Source organism: Hippocampus comes, unplaced genomic scaffold (assembly GCF_001891065.2).
Source record: "Hippocampus comes isolate QL1 unplaced genomic scaffold, H_comes_QL1_v1.1 scaffold91, whole genome shotgun sequence".
In the NCBI taxonomy this organism is placed as follows: Eukaryota; Metazoa; Chordata; class Actinopteri; order Syngnathiformes; family Syngnathidae; genus Hippocampus; species Hippocampus comes.
In genome coordinates this window covers 82,885-104,395 of record NW_017805034.1, presented here as the reverse complement: position 1 = coordinate 104,395, position 21,511 = coordinate 82,885, and the positions used below count along the sequence as shown (strand labels likewise).

Sequence of the window (21,511 nt, the reverse complement as noted above, 5' to 3'; positions counted from 1 at the left end):
AAACCTTGCTATTTGTTTACACCTGTGCAGCTATTCAGTGATTAAAGCGAAGCTATTCCACTCAACTTTATAGATCTTGAAATCAACAACTGTACCTGAAACAAATGTACATGAATACAATCGACCATAAAATCTAACACAATAATACAAAATATAAGAAATATTCTGTTTTAATAGGAATATAGATCTTTAAAAATCTGAATTCTCGTCTAAGCCATTGAAACGCTTCTGAAGTATCGTAGACTAAGCACATTATCTAATTTTCGACTCGTGCTTGTCACTTGACTTACTGAGGACCCGCGGGGCGTTGCGTTCGCGTGGCCGCAGCTCTCGCGTTGTGACGTCACCTTTGTGTTACGCGCACGCCAACTCCGCGCTCTTGGACATGCGCAGTACGCTGACACTACGGAAGTTAGCAATGAAGCGAAGGACGACGCTCATTGGACGCCAGGCGGCAGGGCGAGCCCGATTGGTTAATATGAGGATAACACAAACCCCAGTCCCCACTCCCTTTTATTGAGATGTAATTTGAGCAGTTGTAACTCCTAGCACGCCTCCTCCATGGTCACGCGGGAATTTTATGACTGGAACGCCCTTTTGCGTTACAATGGAGTGGCCTGCAAAACATTGACTTCTGCTGCCATCTTAAGGCCAAACTGGGTGTTGCAGAGATTGGCTTGACCTTGCCTTTTACCTTCCACGCGTCATTTAAATTGAACGCAAATAGAAATGGATCATTAGGCAATATTTTTTTAATATGTGAAGGAAAGGGATCAGGTTTCAAAGCTACCCCTCGATCTTTATGTGTTGACCTGATTTAATGACTTTGGAAATGCGGTTAATTGTATCTTAGTAAAGTCGCTAGAAAGGGATTGTGACGCTAAAAAAGCCCGGTTACTTCATAGCAGGCCAGCGAATAAGTCGGCTGCCTCTCAGACGTGCTTGGAGCCAGACGAGGCCAACAGCAGTAAGCATTGTGCTCTTTACATTGACCTTCGCTGTCTGCAAGTCATGGAGGCGAGGCCCGTGTGCGCGCGCACATACACAAACAGACTCGGCGACTAATATGTGGCCCGGCTCGGCAGCTCAAGGTTGGACCATAATCTCACATCCGCCCCCAACAAAATTCAGTCCAAGACCGTGACAGCTCGCAAATACAGCGCGTGACCGACATCACGCCAAATCCTCCGTGTCCAGAATCGGCGCCTTGGTCTGCAACATCTCGGAAATCCCCCGTAGCTAAACTCGTTGGCTATGAGAATTAAATGTCAGAATTCATTGTCTGATAATCAGATGTAAATGTAGATAGGTGGCCCTGTTTTGGATTATACCAGTGAATGACAGTCACGTTTTTGTCTTTTTATTATTTAGATTTTTGTGAGTCTGACACATTAGTGCAAAGCATCTGTTTGCAGCCACAATTTAAATGAGTTATTTTGTTAATTTGGTGTCTTAAAACTGAACAAAAAAATGCAACTATTTATTTGTTGCTCTGTATTTGCCCTTTTTTTAAAACGATTCCAATTTATGCCGTGTCGTTTTATAGTCTGAATGGCCAGCAAATGTAGCACGTATATGTCATGGGGAAAAAAAAAAAAACTACAGTCGTTTCCCTTTTCATTTCAATTAAAAACAGACCGCTAGTGAGAGTTTTTAAACGCAACTGCTAAATCTAAAACACGGGAGGAAAAAAAAACTGCCTCGGGTTGTAACGCACGTGTTACATCTTTCCCCTTTTTTTTCTTTTGACGTGTAATATTTTCAAAATGTGACCAAGGTTCAGTTTTTAATTCAACCCAACGGAGGAGAGAAGCCATCGCGTTTGTATACCAAAACCCAATAAATAAACTTAGATTCGTGTAGATCATGTTTATTTCATTTGGAACTCCTCGATTGTCGTGTTGGCTTTTTCCAGAATGTGAAATATCTTTTCGGGGCATTCTGTGTTGAAATGCGTTTTACTGCACACATGTGAAGCAGTGTGTGAATACATTGAGTTTCCACATGCTCCCCATTTTCATTTATTGTGGCACTAAAATCCGCTTTCTTCCCTTCTGTCTGGGTCCATTGTGTGGCGAAATGCGATCCACGGGCAGAGCCGTCATTGTGGAACTCCACTGGCGTGTCCAGAGGTGCTCCCGTTGACCGTGGAGTTGCTCACTTCCCTAACGAGGCTTTTGTGTGGTCCCGGTATACTTTTCTGTCACCTGAAGGGGGGAAAGAAACAACTCATCAGATGCGCCTCGAATCAGGTTCTTTCCTTCTTTTTTTCCCCCTTCTTCTCTTAACTTACTTTTTTATGTCCTCGTCCTCTTTTCCGCCCCTAAACTCTTGTGAGCTGCAAAATGTTTTTGACCCTGTTACACCCAAATGGCTTTTACACTCCCCGTGCAACTGCAGTCATGGCGTCGGTGCATGCAGACGGCAAGCGTGGATCATTCAAGTTCAAAAACAAGATTTGCGTGGCGAATATTAGGTGGAAATGTTGCTCTTTGCGATATTTGCATATTAGGTGACGTATTTCGGGAAAGCAGAAGCATTGCGCACCAGTTAATTACCCGCACCGGAAAATTGCTCCGGTCGATACTTAAACACATCTGACATGTATTTTTTTTTCTTTTTCTTTTTAATTCCTTCAACTTTGATTCCAAATGCGGATCTGCACAGTCGGAGGCTGTTTCTCGTTTGGAAAGTGAGAGCGTATTTTCCCTTTGAGTTGCAGGTGTGATAGCTCTTTTTTTTCCACCATAAAATGAAAACAAAACCAGGCAGCACTAAAAGCTGTGTGCCTTTTTTTCCACTCAAGGACTCAAACTACAGGAGGCTTCTTTCTGCAAGGGCTGAATGCGCCCATTTAGGTTGCCTGCTTTACAGCCCGCAGGCCTACCTGATGTGGCGTTAAACTGTACCCTCGGATCCTCCTCACCATGAATTGTTGACTCGGAGTCTAACGAGGCTTTATGGCACACGCCCGGGTTTGGTCTATCTATCACTTGTTTTTCTGAATTGGGGGGGGGGGGTGAAAATGCACTTTCCAATTTGCCTGAATGAAAGAATGTTGAAATGGTGCTCGTTCAACAGCTAAAAGGTGAAATGTGTGCGTGATGTCGACACATTTTTCCTTGAGGCAAAGCGGGATTGCTGTAGTTTCTTGCGCAAACCAGAAAAGGTAAAAAAAAAAAATCCATAAGTTAGTTTCAGTGTGGCTTTTTTTTTCCTCCCTATTTATGATCTTAAGTTTGTTTGTTGTTTTTTTTTCATTCAAAATGGCGAAGTATGTCAATTTAAGAGTGGACATTGTTTCATTCACGGTAGTTTCTTTCACAAGATGATAGAAAGTAAACAAAGTTGAGCCTTCTCGCAACTTAAAATATGAACTTTGTTTTTCACATTCAAAAGGTGAAGTTTATACACACTTTAACTTTTGAATGGGAAAGATTTTGATATTTCCCCTTAAATGGGTTCACTCATTTTTTCTCAAAACTCGACTGAAGAAGTCAATAACTTGCTTTCATTTGGTTTTAAGATTAGACGTTCATGGGTTCATTCACTGTTTCTTTGACAAAATATAAGCCATTTTAAAAATCTTTTTCTTAAGTTAGTCTTCCCGCCTCCCCCCTCGCCCCCCATTCGAAATGGCAAGCAAGTCTGTTTACATTAGCCATTTTCCCTTAAATGGCTTCCCTCCCTCGCTTTTCTCAAAATTGAAGCAATTCCACAGTAAATTCTTTCATAGGAAAGTTTCTTTGACCTCAAAAGTCTTGCATGCGAAATTCTAAACGCATGAGATCATCTTCAAACAAATACTGCACAGAGCAACTTAAAAAAATATATATATATATATCTATATATATATATATATATATAAAATATAGCAACGTGATATCGTTGCAGCCTGACAAGAAAGCGCAATCCGGGTGACCAAAAGCTGTTGCGTGTGTCAACGCAACAGCAATTAAAGCAACTTCATCTGCGGGGGCACAGTAAGGCCCTTTGCTCTTTTGTGCCTCTTTTCCCTCCCCCGAACTTGAAGTCGACCGTTCAGACAAAGCTTTGGCTTTGAGTGCTCTTCCCGCGTGCCAGACTGCACTTTGCCTTGCCAAAAATCCCTGCAAGAATGATCCTCGGGCAAACTTCCCTTCAAGGTTAAACCCATTTAACAACGCTCATTGTCTATTTTTAGATGCCCATACACCCCCCCCCCAAAAAAAAAGCCAATCGGTCGGCGTTGAGGCGCGGCAATTTGTTGCAAGTGCATCCTACCGCCGTTGTGTTGTTGTGTCCCTCGAGCATGCTGACTTTGGATCCGCGTAGGTGGCGACTTCCCTGTCACGCTTGGCCATGCTTTGTGGTGTCTGCCTGGCTGTTGGGTTTGGGGGGCGGGGGGGTGAAGGGGGAAGCTCAGCAGAATAGTAAAGCAGCTATAAAAACGCAGGTCTGTGCAGAGCTATGCCTTTGCTTTCCCTGTGCTCAATTAGAGCTTAAAAGCCTCTGCGCACCTCGTAGAATTAGCCCGGACTGACTGAGAGGCGGAGCGTGTTGGTCTTAAAAGTTCCCCCAAAAAGATTTGTTTTGTTTGTTTCACCCCCCCCTGTAATTTATCCAAATAAAATAAAAGCCGCGGGGCCACGCGGCTTGTCCTTTTCAGATGGTGTCAAAGCCCGCGCGCCCGAGAAGCATATTAGGGAGATGTGATATTTTCAGCTTGTGTTTCACATGTGCTATCAAGAGACCCCCGAATGTTGGCATGGCTGCAGGGGAGTCGGGGGGGGGGGGCGGCGGCCAGCCACGGCGGTCTTTAATCCGAGCTCAAGTCTCTCATTCGGAGCATATTAGAGTCAGGTTGCAGAGGCTCCAAAAACAAGCTCCAACGGTGGCCTCGCAGCAGCACAATTTGCTCGGTGACAAGCACCCGCCAAATAAAAAGCAGAAATTTGTAGACAAACGCGAAGTCAAGTTCGGTCTGGTATTGCTTCGAATACTCAAATTATTCCTTATAACTAAACAAATGGCGTCTACACTGATAACTACGAAAAGTAAAACCGCCAACCTTTTCCGATCCTGGACCACGGGAGGTGACGTGGTAAAAAAAAATGATTGTCGATAAAAACATCTGGAAGATGTTCCTTACTTGGAAGAGGCATGTTTTTAATAAACATGTCCAGCAAAACATGGAGAAATGTCCGCGCGTCAAAGTGGAAAGGCTGCTGCACAGCGTGCTGCGAGAAATGGAGCGGTTTATTCCTCCGTGTTGGAATGAAGTCAAATACACTTGTTGGTCACGTACCATTTGAAAGAATATTTGGGCTTAAACTACATTTAGAGCGTGCTTGGTAAATGATGACATCCTCCGCTTGAAATATCTGTTGTTGCAATTGACCTTTTAATAAAGCCTCAATTTTAGAGCAAATCTGATCCCCTGTATTACACTATTCCCTCCCCTATTTATTTTCAACCTTGGTGTAGACAGTTGAAACATTAGCCGCTACTTTGAACATGACCCTGATAACCAAATGCGCACTGAGCCAAATGCTCGCTGTTGTAAAAAAAAAAAAAAAAAAAAAACACCAAATGCTGATGACTAAGACAATTCTAAAAGCAGACTTTGGAGATAAGCTTGACCGTCTCCTTCGTCCAAATCACGTTGTGTCGTACAACGATACAAAAAAAGAAAAAGGACGGAGTGGTGAATTGTGCGTATTCGCACAATTCCTCACTGCGTCCTTTTTTTTTTTTTTTTTTTCCGGGCGTCATTTGAATCATGCACGACGTGTAGCAAGTCGAATAAATAAAAACCAAGACGGCGTGATGGTGGATACCTGGGAAGAGTGGATTGTGATATTTTGTGATGTTATTGCGAATTATTGAGCAAAAAATTGGTGCGATCGCAAACAGTCCTGAAGGAATGATGGCGGGTTTTCTGCCCGCTCTGATTTGTTGCAATTTCAAAGAATTCATTCCGAGTCCAACATGGTGATAAACTATCAATGTCAAGCTTAACACACACACACACACACATACTCACACACACATTCGCGCGCGCGCAACGTGCGCGCACGCACACACTGGAAATCTGTCAATTTCTTTCCGCGTGGTCACGTGACTCCCGCCTCCGTGGAGTGGATGGCGATGGCTCTCCACGTCAGCTTTACGTCTCTAAATTTCTGCTTCGCGGACCAGCTTTGAAAGAGGCGAGGAAAGCGGGGCGCTTCAGAGCCATGCTCGCGGCGAGTGTGGAGGAATCCAAGGCCAGCGTCGAGGCGTAGAACCCGGGCTCCGACGATACCATGATGGATTTTGACGAGCGCGTCCCCGTCGGCTCCAATATGTATTTACCCAGCTGCACCTACTACGTGTCGGCCGGTACAGAGTTCTCCGCGCTGCCTTCCTTTTTATCCCAGAGTCCCAGCACCCGGCCCATGACCTACTCGTACTCCTCGAACCTGCCGCAGGTCCAGCCTGTCAGGGAGGTGACGTTCCGGGAGTACGCCGCCATCGACGCGTCAAGTAAATGGCCGCACCGGGGCAATTTGACGCAGTGCTACCCGGGCGCCGAGGACATGGTGCACCGGGACTGCTTGTCGGCGCCGACGGAGCTTTTCGGCAAAAGCAGCCCCGCGGCCGCCGCGGCAGCCGCCGCCGCTTACCACCACCATCACCACCACCACCACGGCGCCGCCGGATCTTCCAATTTCTACGGCAACGTGGGGAGAAACGGCGTCCTCCCGCAAGCTTTCGACCAATTTTACGAGACGGCGTACGGCACGGCGTCGGAGAGCCCCTCCGCCAACGGCTACTCCGGCGACAAAACGCACAGCAAGCAACCCGCCTCGGCCCCGGACGACTCGGGGTCGGGCTCCTCCTGCCGGGACGCCGACGCCAAGGAGCCCCGGGAGGACACCAGCAGCCCCGAGCTCTCTTCCGGCAACAATGAGGAGAAATCCAGCAGCAGCGGCAGCAGCAGTAAGTATTGCGTGTATTAAAGTCGACACCTTGCTTATGAGAGAAACTTTGTAATCTTGTGCGCCGCTGTTAAATTTTTTATATGCTGTTTTATAAGCATATAATGTTTATAGAGGGCCTGTGGACCCCCCACCCGGCCCATTTCTCTTCCAGCAACAAAACTTTGTTACAAACAGCACCCTACCGTTCGTGTTATTGAATTTGGCCATGAGATTATTATTTTTTTTTTCTTATTCCCGCAAATGAGTAAAACGTCTGCACGAATCCAATAGAACCCCATTTGGAAACGATACCCCCTCATAAGAGCTTTTCAAATGTCTCTTGCATTGTTGCGAGGGCGGTGCCTTGCTCTCATGACTGTCAAGCCGTATACGACTTTTTTTAACGTTATTGCACGTCACCCCTGCATAGGGTTGGCAAATCGTCTTTTTTTTAAAAAGCTGCACCCACTCTTCATCGTATAGTGAGTGGAGTATATTTAGCCCGCTGCTGCCTCCCCTGCTGGAAAAGGTCAAAGCCAACCAGCACCGACTGTTTTGACTCAACTGGGGAATGTTATTGGTGATATATGCGAGGGACTATCTCAAGTGTTTACTTTCATGTTTTCAAGCGATCGATTCCTTAATGTCTTCTTTCCAACGTGAACTGGGACTGTGGTGGGGTGGGTGGGGGGGGGAATCATCATCATTATCATGATCATAATTTCACATTAACTTGAACGGTTACGGTATGTATATTATAACCGAGCTTCTCCCTTTTGTTGTCTGCCCCCCCCCACTTCCACTCTAGATGGACAGAGAACCCGCAAGAAGAGATGCCCTTATTCCAAATATCAGATCAGAGAACTTGAGCGAGAATTCTTTTTCAGCGTGTACATTAACAAAGAGAAGCGGCTGCAGTTGTCTCGGATGCTCAATCTCACCGATCGCCAAGTCAAGATCTGGTTTCAGAACCGCCGCATGAAGGAGAAGAAGCTGAACAGAGACAGGTTGCAATATTATACATCCAATCCTCTGCTCTAGTGAGCGACTTATTTGGACCCATGCGGGTGTCCCCTCCACCACCGCCATGACTCTCTCAGGCTGCGGTTGTTGTCACGCACCGCCACAATGGCCGCCAAAACAATTGTGGGGCATTTCAAGTTCGCGGACTAGCCCCCGAAAAAAAAAAAGCGAGCTTGGATGAAGACTTTTTTTATGCTTCATGGACCTTTATTCTGCTATTGAAGCTCTTATTTTGAAATTGTGATTCTATTGCGCGCGCAATGAACCCACCTCACGCAATCGTGAATTTCACTCGTCCTCGTGTTTTTTTTTGTTTTTTGTTTATGATTGTCAGTTTTGACTCGGACTGAACCAGTGTATTTTGTTATCAAAATGTAATTTGATTTTTTTTTTTGTACGGATGGAATCACAGAAAGGAAGTCACGTTTAATTAATAAGTGAATCAATTCAAGTATTGGTGTGACCAAATAGCGTCCGAACGAATGCGAATGTAACGTAATGTTTTTTTTCTTTGTGCGTGTGTGTGCCTATTTATTTTGTAGCCACTCGTTTACTGTCTTTTCATGTCACGTCTAACCAAGTCAACCTTTATTACAACAAGCAGGTTAAATGTATTTATATCCCCTCTTTTTATACCCCGTAAACCCACAATGCCGTTTTGATTTTTTTTTTCCTTAATTGCCTTTTTAGTCAAATACTGCAGCAGGCCTCTAACCACCAGAGACATAAGCTCGTCCACTGGATCCACGGGAGTTGCACTGAGGTTCACGCCCAAAACACAGGTATCGAAACATGCAGCCGGTCTCCTGCATATCCTCCAAATTTGATCCAACTCAATTTATTCTGTTTTCTTCCATGACTCGCAAACTGTTCTTGCGGTCTGACGCATAATCTGAATATAATGGAAATTAAAAAAAAAAAATCATGTATATGCTGTCAGGGCGAAAAGCTGGTCAGGGTTAACGTATCGAATTTCCTGCTTGTTAGACCCCCAAACACGATTGTGTATTATATTATATTTCCAAATAAAACCAACTGAAAATATCATTCAAGGATGTGTTGTTTGTATGCGTGTCCTTTTGATTTAGTTTGACAAAGCGGTAATTATTCATGAACGGTTTTGCACAATTTAATAATTGAGCCCAAACGAAATACTTTACAAGTGCAGTTGTGTTTAACTTAACATACCATGGCATTTTTTTGGGGCTGGGGGGGGGGGGGGGGGGGGGGTGACAGCTTTTTTTTTTTTTATCCACGATTGGACCAATTCTAAAACACCCCAATTTAAAATAACAGGATTAAAATACAAGTCATGTTTTTTTCCGTGCTCATTAAAAATATGCTATATGCTCATTAATTGAGCAAAATTGTATGTATGTATTTATGTATGGAAAGGATTACACAACTGTAACTGCAAGATTACATTTTAAAAAAAGATAATTCAAAATCAACGGCCCTTGTCACAAACTTTTACCCCCCATGCCCTCAAAAAAAAAATCTAATTAGCATGCAATGAAATGTCTTTGCATCACAATGCTTTGTTAACCTAAGTGCAAATTCTTATAACGGTGCTCTGAATTTTTTCACGTCTAAATGATAGGAAATCATTTAAATGAACTCTGCTATTCACATTTCATGATCATTTATTTCTCAGAATGCTTTTCTCTTTTTCGTTAGTCACAGCAACATTTTATGTGCAGAAAACATGGACTATTATGCTGTGCGCAGTTTTTTTTTCTCCCCCCCCCCCCCCCCCTGCTTTTCTAAAAGTTTGTCTTCTCCCGTCAAGCTGTCACGCCACATATTGCGGCTTTGGAAAGCCTTGTTCCAGCAGTTCTTAGGTTTGGGCAGGGCCGCCATATTTGCTGTTGTTATCTCTGTGTTTATGGCAGCTAGCCGCAGCGCATTGGCGTTCATATATGACAGTCAAAAGGGTCATAAACGCCGGCGAGAGAGAGGCTGAAGTTTATGGTTGCCCCTCTGTGCTGTAGTCCGGCCTTGCCTCGCTCGCATCCCTTACTACGCGCTGGAATTCTGTCCCTAATTACGGGACATCCTCCCCGTTGCCGAGGCAACGCAGTCGTAAAAGCCGTCTGAGGGTCTGGAGCATTTGTACAATTGGAGTGCACCGCAATAAACCGTCTGAGACCCAAGGTTATTAACTGTGTTACCAAGGAGGCGAGAGCCACGACAGGAAAGAGGAAAGGATAGAGGGGGGAGAAAAACACTTCTTGTTCCCCGCGTGGACTTCATTTTTGGACCGGTTTCCCTCGCGTGAGTTGCCCGTCTCAATCATCCTGGGGACTTAACTCTACGTTACCACCGGGCGGCGCTATTGGAACCAATGTCACGGCCGTGGAGGGTTCACCTCTAACGCAGGCAGGTAAAAAAAAAAAATCACCGCCTTGTGAATATATATATCTGCTCCTCGGTATATGGGCGATATCGGAAAATAAAACCCTTCGTTACTTGGTTTCTGGAGCTCCCAGCGCCGCGCGGAAGCCGCGCTTCCCGGGGCCCCTTAAAAGGCAACACATGTGCGCCATTGCTGCCCCGTGCGTGCATAAGCTCTTCATTTCGCTGAGCTGGAGCTTTTTTTTCCCCCCCCAAATGTCGAATTCGCAACGCGCGGAGCCCTCTTAGTCAAAAAGCTCCGCTGGACATGTAGTTGCTGTGTCGGCTGGCTAAACCCTAAACACGCGTGCAGTCACCTTCTTAACTCACAGCGACGCATTTATCTTCCTCGCTTCCTCTTGAGAGACAGCAGCGCTTGACGTCCTTCCAAAACCCCCCGGCGAACGTGCCAAGTGTATCAAAAGTCTTATTAGTCAAAGTCGATTGTTTGGTCGCGATAGAACGCGGATTGCGTCTCCTTTTTCCTTCCGATCTTTGGACCCGACATGTTGCCCTTGAGGCTCCTCGGTGTCTGTGGACGTCCGTGCGTGTGGATCCGCTCTCCTTTCCCCCTACTTTTTTTTTTTTTTTGGGACTCTCTGGTGAAAAATAAATGCTTCCGCTGGATGTAATAAAACGCCGCATTATTGTTCATCGCTGCACTCTGGACGAACATGATCCGACCCAGAGTGCCTCTTCGGCCACCATTATATGGGCCCGATCAAAGCCAATGGTCACAGTGAACTGTGGAGAGGCTAAAATGGCCGGGCAGCTGTGAAAATGAAGATTTAATAGCGACAATTAATAACTGCAACGGAAAGATATCGATAGCCCCCCTTATCTCCTTGTGCTCCACAACAGGGCCAAATTGTAAAATACTGGACACACGTAATGAATTGATGTATTTTGTTCCACCGTTGGCTCATATGTCCAAGAGGCTGGCAGGACACAGGAGGAGAATATCTGCTTCGGAATTGACTGCCGGTGTTTCGTTGGCCTGATTTCCGATAAGTTTTGAAACCTAAGAAGTGTTTATGACTGTAAAAGAAACTCGTACATAAATATAGTACTACATGAATATGTATATATTTGTGTGTGTGTGTGTGTGTGTGTGTGTGTGTGTGTGTGTGTGTGCGCGCGCGCGTGTGCGTGTGTTTGTAGACGTATGTATGTAAAAAAAAACTGCGGAATTGTTGATATAAAATATTGTCATTATGCTCATGGCCTACCATTTGAAATTGTTTTTATCTGACTTTGACTAATCAGATGAACCTCAAATGCGCTTCGACATCCAATAGATGAACAATGCATATGGGCAAAAGCCTGCTAATACGAACAAATATATCTATATATTATGCCTATCTAGATTAAAAAAAAAATTAGTTATTACAATCATAAAAATACATTGACCCTGGTTGCTTATCCACATGCTTTTTTCTTTCATTTGATAATAAAAATGTAATTTCTTTTGATACACGTGAAGCATACATTATCTACCGCAATATTCAACACGTATATATGAATGTTTTGCCAATACCGTGCAGCTCTCATATATATGTATGTGTGTGTGTGTGTGTGTGTGTGTGTGTGTGTGTGTGTGTGTGTGTGTGTGTGTGTGTGTGTGTGTGTGTGTCTCCAAATATATGCGTGCATGTATGCATGCATATTGGCAAGTAGGACTTGCCTTCATAATCCCAAACATAATGCATTTACATTATCTCGTGTTTTTTTTTATATAAGTAGTTATGACTCAAAATGTGTTTTATACCTGATCTGATTTTTTTCCAACCCCTTTGTTAATAAACCCATGTGGGTCTTGCAGCCCACCTGGGGCCGGTAATGGCAAGGCAAGCTGAAATTATCTGGAGCTGTAAGAGTGCGCATGGCCAAGGACCTTGCAAGGAGGTTGGAAGGAAAGTTTTATTGTGGCCCTTGTGGCCCCGAATTGGAGCAGCGAGACGAGGTGTACGTGCAAACACCATGCACACGCTGTGTGGTACACACACACGCACACACGCACACACACACACACACACACACACACACACACACACACACGCACGCACACGTTTTGAATTTGAACGTGGTGTCTCTCTGTTTGCGCGGTGGCACGAGTATTAACATCGTTTTATTAGTTTGTTCTAAATGACAAGTAAGCCCCCCAGTATCATCGTTAAAACAATTGTGATTCACGCTGGGGGTGGGGATAATCAAACTTTTATTTCCTGAAAATCATAAAAGCAGGCCTCTACTAATGTAACAGTTTAATGGTTGGTTAAGATAACGAAAATTTTCACCCTCCGCCCCCCCCCCAAAAATGAAGGTTCTATTCATTCGACTATTTGAAGAGTGAAATGATCAAACATATTTCTCTTAATATTCCCTAATCACTATTTTATTGTTTCATCGTGACAAAATAGCCATCATTGTTAAAGTTCCTCTTATGGCGATATGATTTTTATACCATTGCAAATAAATCTGGGCATAAAAAAAAGAAACAGAGAGTGTAAGTGGGTAAGGTCATGACTAAGAGTAAGAATCTCGAAAGGGAAGAAAACAAAATGTTGGCTTTGTTTGATATCGCTCCAGTTCTCCTCAGGCCATATTAGCGCCAACAAATTAGCTCTTTTTTTTGTTGACGGAAGTGCTCCAGCTGGCTGCTGGAAGCCCCATCGGCAAATTTTAGACATTTTATCACCTTCCAAGTCCCGTGGCTTTTTACGTCTCTGGTGCGTTTTTCTTCGCATGCCGCGCAAGTTTCGACTTGATTGGACACATTTTTGGTCCAGACTACATCGGGTGGGGAAATGTGATGCATTTGCTGTTTTAACGTTTCCTGCAACTTTGGCGACGTGTCACGGCGAGCGTGGAGCCTTCTCAAGCTCGAATGGTGCATTAAGGAGAGATGAAGGTGCATGATGGCTGCGTTCTCTTCGTCCTCGGCCGCTTGATAGCCGTGCTACGTCGGCTGCGAGTGGGCGGGACTTAGCCCCTTTGTGAGCTTCCGATTGGCCGCCCGGCGCACACGCTAGAATGAGGGGCGCTTCTAATCATATCCAGCATGTTTTGCACAAGAAATGTCAGACAGAGGGGGCTACCTTCTCCCTTCGCCAAAATACTCGACAATAATGTCATGTTCGGACAGTCCATCAGGAAATGCCTTCTTAGTGGATTCTCTGATCACCGGCAGGGCTGAGAACTGCGGAGGTCATTACACGGGAAGTGCCGCCGTGTGCGTGCCTCACAGCGCCGCCGCCGCCGAAGTGCCTTACGGACTACACAACTATGGATACTTCGCAGGTAACCCCAAGCGGGCTGACGCGGGACCCCCAAATCCGGGCGCCTACCTGTCCGGTATGGAGATGTGGATGGACGCGCAGCGGTCGTGTCGCGTGGACCAAGAGCGCTCCGTGGGTCCTCAGGTCACGCCCTGCTCCTTCCCGCAGAACATTAAGGAAGAGAGCACCTACTGTCTCTATGAGCAGTCCAAGTGCCCCAAAGCTTCCGGTGCCGAAGACCTGACGTATTCAAGGTTAGCCCCTGCTGGCTCGGTGAACGATGGCGGCGGTGGCGGAGGAGGCGGCGGCGGCGGCGGCACAGTTCCCATGCCGTGCTATTTCCGCTTGTCTCAGACCCACGCACAACCTCATAAACTTTACAACGCCGACGGCCCACAGCCTCCCTACTCTCATTTGGGCCCCCACTCCGCCCCCCCTGCCCGCTTCCACTCGCCGGCGACCTCCACGCAAGCTCCGAGCGCCCCGCAAGAAGGGAGCGGGGACCACGAGGAGCCCGTGTCCGCGGGGAACTTGGACCGGCAACCCCACGCCGCAGCCGGGAGTGAAGACCCACGCGAGTCCACGGATGCGGAAGACTCCTCCGCTGAGGAGACCGACGAGCAGGACAAGGAAAGGCCGGAGAAGGACACCAAAGGTAGAGTCGACGTTCATTCTGACGGTTTTCTTGCACAACTGTTCAGCACCTGTTAAGCTTCGTAGCCTATCGCGTCTTTGGAATCTTTGCATTTGTCTTACTGAGCGCTGTCTAATAACTGCGAGTATTCATTCACGTCGTTATAAATAGTCTATATTGACGTATAAATATCGTGACATGCAGCGGACAGTTAGTATTGCTAAGGTTCTTAAATCACAGGGCTTCGCCTTTTTTTCATTTAAGAAACATGGATTTAATAGAAATGTATATGGAGGTTAGAAAGCTAACTCTTTTGCCGTAAATGTAGCCTTTAGCCTACCTGGTTTAAGTGAGGGTCCGATTTGTTTTTTGTTTTTTTGTGTACAGCAATGGATTGTAGTTTTGTTTCTTCGCTATCGTTAACACAAAAAACAGGTCATTCATTTCAAATTTGCAACGTTGTACAGGTTAGCAGTGACACACACACACACACACACACACACACTGCAACAAAAACGGCGAATAGCACTAATATAACAATTCAGACACTCGTTGACACATGTGGATGAACACAAAAACAGTCACACAAAAAAATACAAACACAGTGACACAAATAGACAATGGGATATGCACACTGACTATAAAACAAACCAAAAATATCGTGGGCTGCTTGATACAAATTTCCACACCTTGACACAATTACGTAAATCTAAAAATACTGACACACGAATACACACACACACACACACACACACACGAATACACACTGACAGGCACTGACGACCACAAGACACTAATCAGTGCTAATAATAGACCTACACATACTATTACTAAACGATCAAAGACTTTTCGAAAAGCACTCTCGGTGACACAAAAATGCATATACACACTCCAGTAAAGACGTTGCAAATAATCATTAAAAAAAATCACCATTGACATAAAAGGACAAATATGCACACAAAGTGACCCAAAGATGCAATAATACATATATTAACCCAGACACGAACAAAAAAAAAATAACGTGTACACGCAGAGGGGGGAAAAATACAAAGATAGACGGCGACACACACACGCACACGCACACACACACACACACACACACACACACACACACACACACACTCGCTAAGACTTCTATGCACATAAACAAATACACACACGGTCACTGATACAAAACTCGAATGGACACAGAGGGGAAAAAAATATAAACACACACAATACGGATGCAGAAATTCAAATGGACACCGATTTGCACGAAATACACACACACACACACACACACACATATAGTAGGAGAAAAATGCTAACATCTAAATAGACATTCAAACTCACTGCATGACCCCAAAAAATACAAAACCGAACTGCAGTGCATGTTAAAACAAGTGTGTGTGTGTGTGTGTGTGTATTTGTGTGTGTTGTCGTCCCCTTTCAGGCGACAAGAAAAATGACAACGCGGCTAACTGGCTGACGGCAAAAAGCGGCCGGAAGAAGCGTTGCCCGTACACCAAGCACCAAACTCTGGAGCTAGAAAAAGAGTTCCTGTTCAACATGTACCTGACTCGAGAGCGCCGCCTGGAGATCAGTAAAAGCGTGCACCTGACTGACAGACAGGTCAAAATTTGGTTCCAGAACCGCCGAATGAAATTAAAGAAAATGACCCGGGAAAATAGGATCCGGGAGCTCACGTCCAACTACGGATTTTCGTGATGAACGAGGTGAAAACAAACTAAAAAAAACACATTAAAAGGGAAAGATTGTTATTCGTCAAATGACTGCCCCCCCACCCTCCCTCCAGCCAGCACCCTCCCTTCCATTGCCACCACGACCACTAGGCCCCACCCATTTCTCATTGGGGGCCATCGGAGCTCGACTGCCACACACCCTGTGACTCAAAGTGAAAACACGTGGAATGTTTTCCAATGTTTACGTCTCGTTGCTCGTATTATCGGCTAGATAGTCAGCGGAGTCCATTTCACCCATAAAAATATAAACTACAAATTTCTTGTTTTGAGTCAAATCTCCACGATTTTTTTTTTTTTTTTTTTTTTTGCATGGAATCGTTTTGCAATCACCACGTCAATCTGACGAACGACAAACAATTCACATGTTGACCAAGTTAATTAAATGTCTTTCGTCGGCAGGCCTCTTTCGTGTAGCTAAATGTGCAAATCGAGCAACAAACTTTCGTGGCATTCCCACTCAAAAAAATAAATAGGACGAGTCACTTGTGCCCATGTTTTTTTTTTTTTTTACTTGTAGAACTATTGTGTACATACCGACATTGTGTTATTGTGTCATGCTGAATAAATTATCGCTCTTGCGCATTGCTTGTATTTTTGCTCCCTTTGTAAATGTGTGTGTGTGTGCGTGTGTTTGTGTGCGTGTGTTTGTGTGTGTGTGTTTTATCTCAGCATGAGCCCAAATTCCCCCAAATCTATCATTTGGATTGTATTTAAGACGAGGGGGAAATGGTGTTGGGCAATTAGCATCGGAAATAATTAAGAAATGAGGCTCCAAGGCGTCTTAGCCGCATGCAAGCGGCTATTGTGGAGTTTTATGACTGGCTGCTATATGAGCTTTCTCCCTCTCCTCTAAGAGCTGCTTCAGTCGTGGGAGAGCCTTTCAAACGGAGAGGCGTCCCTGTTCGCTGCATGCTTCTTGTACTTACACCGTGGATCCAGTATTGTTTTGTTTTTTTTTTTTTGTAATTGAATTGGGATTAACAGGATTCGGGACAGGGATGACGGAAGGGTAAGTGCGTTTGTTTGTGTGTTTGTGGAGCGTGCACCGATTGTGGTATAGCGTGATTCTGCTTTCGTCGGTTCCGGTTGCTTTGGTGTGATTTGATTATTTTATATTTGCTTTGGTTTGTTTGGTGAGACTCGAGGCCCCGGATGAACTGTCGAGTGGTTTAGGTAGTTTCATGTTGTTGGGGTGCATTTCGAACTCTGCAACATGAAACTGTCTTAATTGCCCCAGTTATGGACATCGACGGCGAATGGAGAGGGAGTGCATGGATTTAAGGAAAAAAAAACAAAACTGGAGTAATGTTGGTAACGTGATACGAACCTCCCGTCGAGGCGAACGATTCAAGAAAGGCTGCTGCTCAGCTGCAAACTTTTTTTTTCTTTTCCAAGTTGGACTATCATCACGTCAATTGTAAAGAATATCAACTACACAGCGTGCATCCATAAGAATATGTATGGGAAAAAAATAGATATATTTTTTTTTCCACGAGTAGCGTGACGCAGACGCGCCAGACACAAGGCCTCGGTTACGACCACTGCAGTGGAGGGGAAGGGGAAGGTGAATGGGCCAACAGCGACCTCCGTGGGCAATGAGACCGGATGCTTCCGCTGCGCAATAGTGGCTCAGACAAAAGGAGGGGAAGGGACTTTATGGCGAGGTTTAGATCCGCCAGACAGGCTGTTATCTACCGAAGCAAACGATCTCAATAGCCCCCGTGGTAAAATTGGTGAAAAAAACACACCCTGATTTAAGTTTACAGCCCGACAACCTTTGCAATCGTGGCGTGTTTTCCTCATCTGAGGCGTTTGTGGATGGGTCTATTCTGCAGACCCCTTCCTGCCACCCCCCGCCCCCACCTCTCTACCCTCGTTTGATGTCTGTTAGCTAAACAATGTGCACCTATAAGGTGGGAGTCTCCAAATAGGATGCACACCTAGTCCATTTCTGGTTCTTTCATGGCAATGGAGCTTTGTGTGGAATTGCCTTGCGGGTGCTCTCGTGAGTAAATGCAAAAAAAAAAAAATACGCAACCCTCGATGGGTGACAACGCAAAGTATCGGTCGACATTTAACGTTGCGTTCGTTTGAGCGCGTCTCTCAAAAGACAAGTAGTACTACAAATAACCGCAGAAATCCATTGACGTCACATGCAACCTGTATATGTTTTCTTTCTTTTTTTAAATCGTTGCTTTCATTCTTGAAAATATTCCCCGGATGCCCACCCCGCTACTCCCTTGACCTCCTAGCATCATTTAATTCTAAAAGACGGAAACCGAGGCCGGAATTTGCATGTTTTAGCTAAGTGTAAGGTTGGATCGGTGCTGTTTGTTCATGGTGAAATATGTGCAGGCGATAACAGCGTGGCAAACAATAAACAAGTCGAACGCAGGTTAAGAGAGCACAATACGCCATGTTTGCGAAATATTTCATGGGTGTTGACTCGGTTAATTCGGCGGGCACCACGTCAAACATTCTATTTACGTCTTTATTTTGTTTGCTTCACACAATACTTTAAGAGTCATGTTTTTTGTTTTTTTGACAGGCGCGAAAGTGCTTTTAGGAAACTAATCCCAATTTGCGATGCGTTTTGTCCAACAATAAAATACAACGGAGCGTGTGAAGCATGAAAGCGTGAAAGGGGGGAAAAAAACGAGAAAGTTAATTATAATTGATATCTTGTTTCTTATTTTATGTTGAGAGGGAAGATAACTTGTTTCTTATTTTATGTTGAGAGGGAAGAAATTTCATCTGTGCTGTATGTTACAGCACATTTGACAATAAAGTTGTATCCAATCCAATAATATATATACTACACAATCTTGATGAAAACGTTTGAGTAAAAACACAAATGCGATGTTTAAATGTGAATTATATTTTTCACCAACTAAAGAGCGCCGTGTTATATTTAATTTATAAAAAAAACGGTGGCTGTTATGCACATATAGGTCAGTGGGTATTTAGTATTTCTATGTTTATTTATTTTTTTGCTTCGTGTGCAGCTCGTGTCGTGAACTGTAAGTTTGGGCAAATGTTGTTAAAGGCAACCCCCAATTAACATTAAACTTAATGAGCATGTTTTATTTCCATGCCGCACCACGGGCACGCAGACATGATCCAAATTGGAGGGTGCGAATAACCGCTTTCAATAAAGGTCAGAAATTCACGGAGTGGCTATTTTCCACTTTGAACAGTTCAAGCAAGAAACGGGAAGGATATTCGCGTTAGTCGACGTGTGAAACTAAGAAGAACATTTGAAAGTCGCTCGACAAATGCTGATTTTTTTTATTTTTTTTTAAACCAAATTACTGCATGCCTTGAAGTTTTTGTAAACATTGTTTTGGTTAGCAGGGTGCTTACGTGGCCTATAAAATAGCTCATAAAACGAGCTTCGAAAATGTCATTTGGCTTGAACATGCACCAGGAGCAGCCGCGACGACGGCAACAAACGGACTTTTTCCCTTCTGACGTCATCGTCGTTTCATTCATAATTTCTCCAATCTAGCATCAATCAGATTTTATTCATTTATCCCTATTTTCCCCAACTGTGCTTGTTATTGGGGACCGTGTGCGTATTTAATGACCAGAGGGATTGATTTATGCTTTATTGTTCAGCCCGTATGATCACGTGCGCCCGCCGTCCAATGGCCTGCCGGCGTGGCTCCCACATTACAACCCACTGTAGTTTCTGCGAGGGGCCAAGTTGCTACTTGATTTCTCCACATTGTTATTTTGTGAAGCTCTCTTTACTGCTTGCGTATGTGTGTGTGCGCGCGTGCTTTTTTCCCTCTGTTGTTGTCGTCGCCGCCGTATGGCTCTGCTGGCCGGCTAACTTGGGTGCGTGTGACCGTGTAGTTTGCCGCTATGTCGACATCCGGAGCGGTGACTAGTTACTACGTCGATTCTCTCATTCTCCCCGAGAGCGAGGAGCTCTCCATGCCGAGATACCCATCCGGGCCCGGGTACCAGCACGGCAGACAGCACCCCCCTTCCATCGGCGAGCACGGCGAGCTCGGACCGTGCACCTTCACGTCCAAACCCGCCGTGTTCGGCCCGTCGTGGAGCCACGTCCCGGCTCAGTTCCCGGGCAGCGTCTCGTCTGTGTACCACCACCCCTATGGGCACCCCCAAGGCCCGGTCGGGGCCGAGTCAGACGCCCGCTACCAATCGTGGCTCCTGGAACCCATGTCCGGGTCCCTGCCCATGAGCGGATTACAGGCATCCCACCATTACGGAATCAAACCCGAGGCTGCCGGTTCGCACACGGCGCTGCTGCTCTCCGACTACAGCAACGGCTCGGTGCAATCGGGCGGGGAGAAGGAGGCGCTCGCCGGCCGGGGAGTCGACGTTACCGGGGAGGGTGAAGAGAAGCCGAACCTGGATCCGAGTAAGTCCCGCTTGCGTCTTATTTCCCTCCCCGTGATTACTGTCACGTCGGGCTGCGCGGAGGGGCGCGCGCGTCACATCAGATGCCATTCTTAACATGCCATTTCCTTATGCGCCCCCACCCTCGTCCCCACGCCCGACCCTTGTTCTAACGGTCCTTCTTAATTGGCAACCCCCGGCAACGTGGCCATTTATTCACCTCGGCGTTTATGATGCATGTGTTTACATTTCTGTGCATTTAGCCCCTCGTCCCTTCCCCAAAAAAAACGAGAGAGTCCTCACCACCCTCTCCCTGCTCCCTCCCCACTCCTTTCAGATAACCCCGTGTCCAACTGGCTCCACGCGAGTGCCACGAGAAAAAAGCGCTGTCCGTACACAAAGCACCAGATCCTGGAGCTGGAGAAAGAATTCCTCTTTAACACCTACCTGACCAGGGACCGTAGGTACGAGGTGGCCAGGCTGCTGAACCTCACGGAGAGACAGGTTAAAATCTGGTTCCAGAACCGCCGGATGAAGATGAAGAAGTTTAACAAAGATGGCGCATCGAAAGATGAGTGACTGATGAGTCAAGGAGAATCACATTGAGGCTAATGGCGAGCTTTTTCTCGTGCGCTCTGCCGGAGCTTCTGGAAAAACTCGTTTTCGTGTTCCATATAGTAGAACCTATTGGACTTGATTGTCTTGTATAGAAGCATGTTAGGCTCCCGTTTGAAGCGACTACCTTTTTTTTATATTGCACAATTTTAACAGTGCCCCCCCCCCTTTTTTTTTTTGTTAGTTGCCCTTTTCATATGGTGTTTCATTTTATTATTTTTTTTCCCCATTAGTACCTCGTTAAAGTGAATTATTTGGCCTGGTCTCTGTGCTTGTTTGTGTTTGGATGTTTCCAGTTATGTGTTGTCTATTTCACAGTCACCTGAGCTAGTTTGTAAAATGTGTTGGATTTTGTTGTTGTTTCTCTCTTATAGTTATATGACTCAATTTAGTCTGGCAGTTATGGTTAAAAAAAATTATATATGTATATATAGGTGCTACATCTCAAAAACCTCCGAAGTATTATCAGAGAAGCTCTATGTTACGTTACATGACTGACTACCTATGTGTTTA

General features: G+C 45.3%; 3 protein-coding genes and 1 long non-coding RNA gene across 4 annotated transcripts; 3 read left to right on the top strand and 1 right to left on the bottom strand.

Moving 5' to 3' along the window:
• Positions 1 to 1,854: 1,854 nt before the first annotated feature.
• Positions 1,855 to 13,807, bottom strand: LOC109512060 (uncharacterized). Its single transcript, XR_002167453.1, has 2 exons — positions 13,709 to 13,807; positions 1,855 to 2,207 (listed from the first exon to the last, which is right to left on the bottom strand). It is a non-coding gene; the product is annotated as an uncharacterized LOC109512060 (long non-coding RNA).
• On the top strand, positions 6,045 to 9,014 carry LOC109512058 (homeobox protein Hox-A11a-like). Its single transcript, XM_019863538.1, has 2 exons — positions 6,045 to 6,963; positions 7,753 to 9,014. The coding sequence occupies exons 1-2, from the start codon at positions 6,288 to 6,290 to the stop codon at positions 7,983 to 7,985; spliced, it is 909 nt and encodes a 302-aa protein (XP_019719097.1). The 5' UTR covers positions 6,045 to 6,287; the 3' UTR covers positions 7,986 to 9,014.
• On the top strand, positions 12,429 to 16,597 carry LOC109512053 (homeobox protein Hox-A10-like). Its single transcript, XM_019863531.1, has 2 exons — positions 12,429 to 14,294; positions 15,706 to 16,597. The coding sequence occupies exons 1-2, from the start codon at positions 13,439 to 13,441 to the stop codon at positions 15,978 to 15,980; spliced, it is 1,131 nt and encodes a 376-aa protein (XP_019719090.1). The 5' UTR covers positions 12,429 to 13,438; the 3' UTR covers positions 15,981 to 16,597.
• Positions 16,598 to 18,824: 2,227 nt separating this feature from the next.
• hoxa9a (homeobox A9a) lies at positions 18,825 to 21,511 on the top strand. The gene is made up of 2 exons (XM_019863539.1): positions 18,825 to 20,405; positions 20,721 to 21,511. Exons 1-2 carry the CDS (start codon positions 19,883 to 19,885, stop codon positions 20,960 to 20,962), a joined length of 765 nt encoding a protein of 254 aa, XP_019719098.1. The 5' UTR covers positions 18,825 to 19,882; the 3' UTR covers positions 20,963 to 21,511.

Coding starts and splice junctions, on each gene's coding strand:
- LOC109512058 (XM_019863538.1), top strand. CDS start 6,288: ATGATGGATTTTGACGAGCGCGTCCCCGTCGGCTCCAATATGTATTTA. Junction 6,964..7,752: donor CAGCAGCAGCGGCAGCAGCA/GTAAGTATTGCG, acceptor CTTCCACTCTAG/ATGGACAGAGAACCCGCAAG.
- LOC109512053 (XM_019863531.1), top strand. CDS start 13,439: ATGTCAGACAGAGGGGGCTACCTTCTCCCTTCGCCAAAATACTCGACA. Junction 14,295..15,705: donor GCCGGAGAAGGACACCAAAG/GTAGAGTCGACG, acceptor GTCCCCTTTCAG/GCGACAAGAAAAATGACAAC.
- hoxa9a (XM_019863539.1), top strand. CDS start 19,883: ATGTCGACATCCGGAGCGGTGACTAGTTACTACGTCGATTCTCTCATT. Junction 20,406..20,720: donor GAAGCCGAACCTGGATCCGA/GTAAGTCCCGCT, acceptor CACTCCTTTCAG/ATAACCCCGTGTCCAACTGG.